Here is a 6,791-nt window from a genome sequence, read left to right on the forward strand (position 1 = left end):
TTTGCCCCAAGTCCCCAAAGCACTTGACTCCATGCAGGTTTCAGATTCCAGCTCCCGAGGGAGAAAGCACCTCAGGTGACCCCAGTGACCACCCACGTCCCCACCCTCACCCCAGCCTCCGAGCGCCTCACCCACCTTCCCCAGGCCTCTCCACCTGAGAGCCCCACCCGTGCCGGCTCCCGCCCAGCAGCCGCTGTCACGACAGCCCGTGACCTCCCCCCAGCCTCCCTGGAGTCTAGTCACCAATCTGCCTGGAGCCAAGCCCGCAGCCGGCTCGGGGCATGGCCACTGCTTATCGATGCTCAGTGAGTCAGGAGAGAAGGACGGGTCAGAGCCCTCCCTGGTGGCCAGCGGTCGCTGCCAGAGGCCCGGCAGCCTCATGCGAGCGTGCCTTCGCCTGCCTCGGGGCCACCACTGCCTGGGCCCCAAGGAGCGAGAGCGATGAGAGACCGTCCCGAGCAGCAGTCCAGGAGAGAAGGGCTGCCAGGGCTGGATGAGGGAGGCCACGGCTCAGCTACGCAACCCACGGTGCTGAAAACCTCAGACTGGGAGGCGGCCCGGCTGCCCAGGGGCCTCACGAGACTGCACCCGGGGACGCGTCCTCAGGGCACCAGGACCAGCAGGTACGCCGGTCACCGAGGAGGCAGAAAGGGGCTCTCGGCAGAGGAGCGCGGGCCGGCGGGCAGCACGGCCTGGGCAGCAAGACCACGACAGGCACCTGGGCCGCCCCTGACCAGCTCTGGACTCGGGCCCCAGGCGAGTGGCAGAGACCAGACCCATGCTTCCGTCTCCCCATCGGCACAGGGCCCCCGTGACCACGGCTCCCCGCTCCCAGGGCTCCGCGCAGAGCACGTGAAACCACGCGGGTCAAGGCCAGGACGGGGGTGTCCCCCAGCGGGTGTCTCACTGCGTGCCACTGTTGTCACTCTGGCGGCCCCAGCTCACAGTGACCCCACGCCCACGGCAGGGGTGGTGTCCAGGCGCCAGCATCGCTCCTACAGAAGGCCGACTCTGCCCGCCTGACACGCGTACCCGGCCCCCCAGCCCTCTGCGGCGCAGACATGCGCACACTGCCCAGAAGCCAGGGCGGCGCAAAGGGAAAGCGGGCTACAGCTGCCCCCGGGCCGCGCCACCGGGGCAAACTCAGCTTGTGGGAAGGGGAGGCTGCAGGCCGCGGGGGTCCACGACGCTCTGCCCCAGGCGCAGCACAGCCTCCAGGCGCCCGGGAGAGGGTGGCAGTGGGGAGACGGACGTCCGCCACCTCTCCTGTCGTCAGCCCCTCGCCGGCCTTCACAGTGTGGGTGGGACACACAGGGAAACCAAGGCCCGGGGGCCACAAGTGCTGTGCGCGCAAGCCCCAGCCATGGGAGCAGGGGAGTGGGCCAGCGTGCCGGAGCGGAGATGGCCCTGGCCCCCCGCATGGGGCTCAAGACCCTCACCTGTGCTCAGGGGCAGGCGAGGGTAATGAGCTGACCGTCCGTCGGGACAGCGGCTGCCTCCACGCTGGGTGTCACCTCTGAGTGTCTGCTCTGTGATCCTACTGCCCGCGATGGATACGTGGTGACGGGGTGGGGGACGCAGCTGAGCCCTCCCAGCCTGGTGCAGCCTCAGGCTCTGCAGTCTGGTCGATCCCCACGGTGCTCAGAGGGGACGGCCCTTCCCTAGAGGTGGGACAGCCGGCCCGGGCCACAGTGCTGCTCCTGCAGCCCAGGAAAGGCTGCCCCTTCGATGTCGCGCAGGACCACCCTCTGCCTCTTCCCGTCTGCGGACTGGGACTGTGGCGGGCAGATCCTGGGCGAGGACTTGTCCCCCGGCCCAGCCTCAGTTTCCCCATCTGAAGACTAGAAGGCAGCCTGGAGGAGGTGCTCTGGCCTGGAGGCTCAGGCGCTCTCCAAGCTGAAGGCTTCTCTGGCTGCTGGCTCTCCTCACAGAGCCCAATCATCTGCGTGGTCTCAGCCCTGCTTCCCCGTCAGAGGGCTGGGCTGGACACGTGGCCCTCCAGGCACACCAACAGCATGGGCTTCCGTCCACGGGCCGCGGGGACTACACCCCAGCTCCCTACACTCCTGGCCCTGAGCACCCAGAGGCGGCACAGACCACGTGCCCTCCGCCCCTGTGGGCCGCTGAACCCGGCTTGCAGACAGACCGCCACCACTGAGCCTCCTCGGCACCCCTCACCGACTCCCCGACCCGCCACGGGGCCAGGTCCAGACCGGAACCCACCCCTCCGCGGGCGTGAGGCTCGCATCCCAAGCTGGAAGAGCGCCGCTGTTTTCAGGGGAAATGCGCAGCGAGCCCCTGGGCAGCCCCCGGGCAGCCCCTGCGTGGTGTGGAGCGGGCACGACTCCACGTGCAGCAGCTCACGTGCGGCCTCGGGGTCTGCTTTGTGCTCATGAGAGTAACACGTGTTGGTCAGCGTGTAGGAAACAGAATTAGAGAAAGGAAGTCACCTGCAACCACAGCTAAAATGGGGGGTCTTTTCCTTTCCATCTCTATTCCCGGGTACACACCTCCCAGACGTGTGTACAGATGTGGTAAATAACCTTTTCCTGCTGCAAAAAAGGAGACACAAGACCGAAAGCATGGTTACAGCTGCACAACATGCTCTGGAAAGGCCAGGGGCTGGCGAGAGTGGTCACTGAAGGAGGCTGAGTTTGGAGCTGACTTTTTTCAAAATATACCTTGTCATAAAGCTTGACTTCTGAAGCACGTAAAAGTATTCTGCTGTTCGAAAAGCAAATTAACAAAGAATCATGTGGATGCCTAACCAGAAGAGTGGTTCTAGCGGCAAATGCTTTCTCTCCAGACCTGCAGAGACGGAGCTGAGGGCAAGGGCTGGCGGCCCTGAGGGAAAGCCCCAGGAGGCGCACAGTAGGTCTGCTGGGCACGTCCTGACTGCCTGCGAGGCGACCTCTCGGGAGACCTCGGGGCCCGCACAACCTGCCCTGCGGTCGGAGGGCAGATTTGCCACAGGGAAAAAAGGTTGAGAGGACCTGGGGAGAGACCCACAGTGCTGCTCTGGCCTGCCCCCAAGGGCCTTCCCATCACCTCTGGTCAACACACCGGGAGGCGGAGACATCACAGGAACCAGAGAGACAGCAAGGGCTGTCCATCAGTCTGTCCCAAATGTCCCTGCTCAGTGAGAACAGAAGAAAGAGCCCCTGTCCTGCCCAAACCACAAGACCGCTGTCCCACTGCTACCTGCTCACTGCCCCCACACGGAGAGATGTAGACTCAGAAAGCCGATGGGGACCAGGGCTCAGCTGTGTGACCCCCTGCCCAGACTGTGGCCTCTGCACACCCTCAGCGCAGACGCTGGACTCCAGCCGCCCGACCCAGGATCCCAGGAGACAACTCTATCCCCAGGACTGTGGACACATCCTGAGCCAGGCCAAAGCAGGTGCTGCCCTCAGCCGACAACATCACTGCCACGTTGTGGAGCTCCTGCTGTGTCCACAGCACCTGACGGAGGCGGCCGGTGATCCTCTTGGCTGCCCCAGAGGCAGGGATCGGTCTCGTCCTCCCTCAGGGGCACACTCAGGTACACAGGGTAGAGGGTGAGGGTGCCTGGGACCTGCCCGAGACGCAGGGGGCGGGAAGGCCTTCCCCTGGCAGAGAGGAGGAGGGGCCTGTCGGGATGTGGCGGCGGGGGGGGGGGCCTGCACCCCCAGGACAAAGGCAAGGAGGACTCGAGGGACACTGGCACCGTGCACAGGTCCCACCTCCGGAGCAGGGCCACACCTAACATTAGGTTATGCTCCAGGGGTGGCAGCCTGTGTCCGCATGGAGGCCAAGACGGACTCCCAAGGGCCTGGCAGAGCTCTGAGACCAGGCAGGCTGAGGCCTCCACGCTCACGGTGCCGGGCCTCAGTGTCCCCATCTGTGCCGTGGGGACAAGCAGGCCTCAGAACAGCACCTGGTAGAGCGCACTCATTTGCTGAGTGCCAGCTGTCACCATCAGCCTCGTTATCAACTATCTGAACTCTGGGGGAAAACCACTACACTTTAGCAAGAAATGAGGCCAAACAAGCGGGGCTGATCTAGGAGTTATGACTCGTCCAGAAGTCCCGTACTTTCCAAGGCAGGCAGACTCCTCCCTGGCCCAGCAGGGCAGAGAAAGGTGCATGGAGTGGCCCCGGGGTGATGCGGCCGCGTGAATGCCAAGCAGAAAGCAAGCTCAGTCTCACTATGACCCGGCCGGGGCTGGTCTGAGCCTGCAGAAGTCCCCTACAGCCGAGGCCGCACTTTCCGGCCCCTGATGCAGAAGCGGTGCAGCCAGAGCCACTGCAGGCAGCGTGTGGGCCCAGCAGGTGCGCTGAGTGACCCTGGGCGCAGCTTTCCTGAACCTCAGTATCTCCTCTCACTGGTTCATTCCACAAACACGTATGGGGCACTAGGACCCCGCAGGGGACACACACACACAGACATGGGGCCTGCTCTCTTTCAGCTACAAGTTCTGGCGGGGAGAGCGTCACAACAGAGCAGACAGCTTCGGAAAGAGTGGTAACTGACAGCAAAGAAAGTCTGTGAAATAAAACGGGGAGATGGACAGCTGGGGGGAAAGGCACGCTGCTTCAGGCCATGCCCGGAGAGGGCCTCTCAGAGTGACATCTGCGCCTGAGACATGAAGGCGCCAAACAACCCAGGCAGAGGGAACAGCAAGTACGGAGGCCCTGAGGCAAAACCGGAAAGGGGCTGATATGCTGGCGTGAGAGGATGTCAGGTGGCAGAGGCCAGCTGATGGGCCGCAGGGCCTTGGAGGCCGCAGTTGGGGTTTTGTCTTTTCCCCACGGGGCAGAGCGGTTACACACCTGGAAGGTGGGTGGTGTATCCCCTCTCAGAGGCCGCAGGGCAGGACCTGGCTTGTACAAAGGCAGAAAACTCAGCCCTGGGACCTCCCCTGCCCAGAACGGAGCCAAGGCACGTGCCACCACACCCCACCAAAGCGCGTTCGCTGAGGACCCCCTAGGCCTAGGAGCCATCTCAGGCCCCCCAGATGTGCACAACAGACGATCCTGGGGCTCTGTGTTAGCACAAGCTCTGACACAGGTGCCCCACCTCTGTGCATCCATGTGCCCAGACAAGAAGGGGCAAACCTGTCCCTGGGCCACCTCTCCCTGGCTGCCAGCACCCGACCCTGAGGCTCTCTACGGACCTGGGGCACCCCTGGGAGGGGGCTCACTGCAGAGACCTGAACTGTGGGGGCTTCCCTTCCCCCAAAGCTCAGCCTCTGCGACCGGTGAGTCCTAGGCCACTGGCCCCCAACCCCCAGGAAAAGGGGAGCTGTTAACTGAGCGGCCCCTGGGGCCCCAAACCCAGTGGGTGGCAGTCCCTCAAAGTAAGTGCTGCCTGGGGCCCCTGGAGGGTGGAGGGGCTGGCGGGCTGGCCAGCTGGCTGCGGCTCACGGGACTCCGCGGCCAGGCGGCATTCCTACCCAGGCCAGTTCTAGGAGACAGCAGCTCCCAACCGGTCCACTTGCCAACTCTGACAGCGTCCATTTCCTTCTCCACTCACTTGGTTCCAGGCGAGAAGGGAAGCATTTGCTCAGCAGATACTTCCATGATAACTCAACCAGACAAACGATATTTTTTTGCCATCCTATTAACCACGCAGCAAACAGCGGTCGCAGAGAGGGGGATAAAACATGACCCTCCCTCTCCCCGTCTGAACAGAAACCTCGAGGAGGAGGAGAGGAACAGGAGGAATTCCCCGTGTATCCATTTTATCACGGCCTCCACCAAGTCCAGCAGTGTCCACCTCCCTAGCACATCCTGAACCGAATCAAGTGATATTTTGGCAACAGAAACACAACTGAAAAAAGACCGGCTGAGTAGCTAAACGGCCCCCAGTTCGGACAGTGTAATTTAGAGATTTTTCTCCCCAGCACCTCAAGACACAAACACACCTGCACCCAACGCAGGTTGCCGGGTCCTCCAGGAGCAACCCGCCGGGCGCGCGGGGCCCACGCAGCCCGGGGAGCCCTAAGGGGTGGGTGTGCCCATGCCCCAGGGGCTTCCCGCTCGCGACCCCGCGGCAGCACGCTCGCGGGGGCCCACCTACCTCCAAGGCCTCCAGCGTGCTGAAGCTGGCGATGGCGAAGCCATCGATGACCTCTTCCTCCTGCGAGCTGGACTCGCGGCGGCGGCGGCGCGGGGGGCGCGCGGCGGCGGCGCGGGGCGGGGGCGCGCGGGGCAGGCCCGTGTTCTCCTTGCCGGGCCCGGGCTCGGGCTCGTCCCCCGACGACGCGCTCTGGTCGCGGGCGTCGCGGGCCGCCTCCCGGCGCCGGCCGCGGTCCCGCTGCGCGCGCGAGCGCCGGCTCTGGCGGACCTTGGCCTCCATGGCGCGCGGTGACCTTGCGGCCGCGCCGTCGGGCTCCCGCTCCGCTGCCGCTGCGCTACGCGGCACCGCCGGGCTCGGTGCGGACCGCGCGGACTCCGGCCGTGGGCGGCGGCGGGCGGCGGGCCGGGCCAGACATGCCGCGCGGGTGGCCTCAGCCCCGGGCCCGGCGCGGCCTGGGCGCCTCGGCGCGGGAGGCCGCGCGCATCGGCGGGGCGGCCGGCGCTCAGCGGCCCTCGGCCGCGGCCCCGGGGGCACGCCCCATGCGCGACTGGCGGCGGGCAGCTGGCGGCGGGCGAAGGCTGGGCGGAGGCCCGGTGGGCGGGCGGGGCGCGGACCGGAGCTGAGGCGCCTGGGCTCGTGAGGCGGCGGTGGCAGCGGCGCCCCGAGCGGATAACAACTGACGTACTTCCGCCAGGCAGCCGGCGCCAGAGGAAGTGGGCGCTTCAGCGGGG

General features: G+C 65.6%; 1 protein-coding gene across 14 annotated transcripts in view; it reads right to left on the minus strand.

The window, feature by feature from the left end:
- FBRSL1 (fibrosin like 1) overlaps window positions 1-6,517 on the minus strand; it is an 86,175-nt gene extending 79,658 nt beyond the window's left edge. For 9 of the 14 annotated variants that reach the window (XM_036874750.1, XM_036874746.1, XM_036874745.1 and 6 more), the window contains exon 1: window positions 6,061-6,516. In XM_036874750.1, the coding sequence (XP_036730645.1) occupies window positions 6,061-6,339 (279 nt within the window). In that variant the 5' untranslated portion in view covers window positions 6,340-6,516. Of the gene's footprint in view, window positions 1-6,060 lie in introns of all 14 variants that reach the window. The other 5 variants (XM_036874741.1, XM_036874740.1, XM_036874739.1 and 2 more) reach the window with 2 other exon arrangements.
- Window positions 6,518-6,791: the final 274 nt, after the last annotated feature.

The sequence above is a fragment of the Balaenoptera musculus genome, chromosome 14 (genome assembly GCF_009873245.2).
Source record: "Balaenoptera musculus isolate JJ_BM4_2016_0621 chromosome 14, mBalMus1.pri.v3, whole genome shotgun sequence".
Lineage (NCBI taxonomy): Eukaryota > Metazoa > Chordata > Mammalia > Artiodactyla > Balaenopteridae > Balaenoptera > Balaenoptera musculus.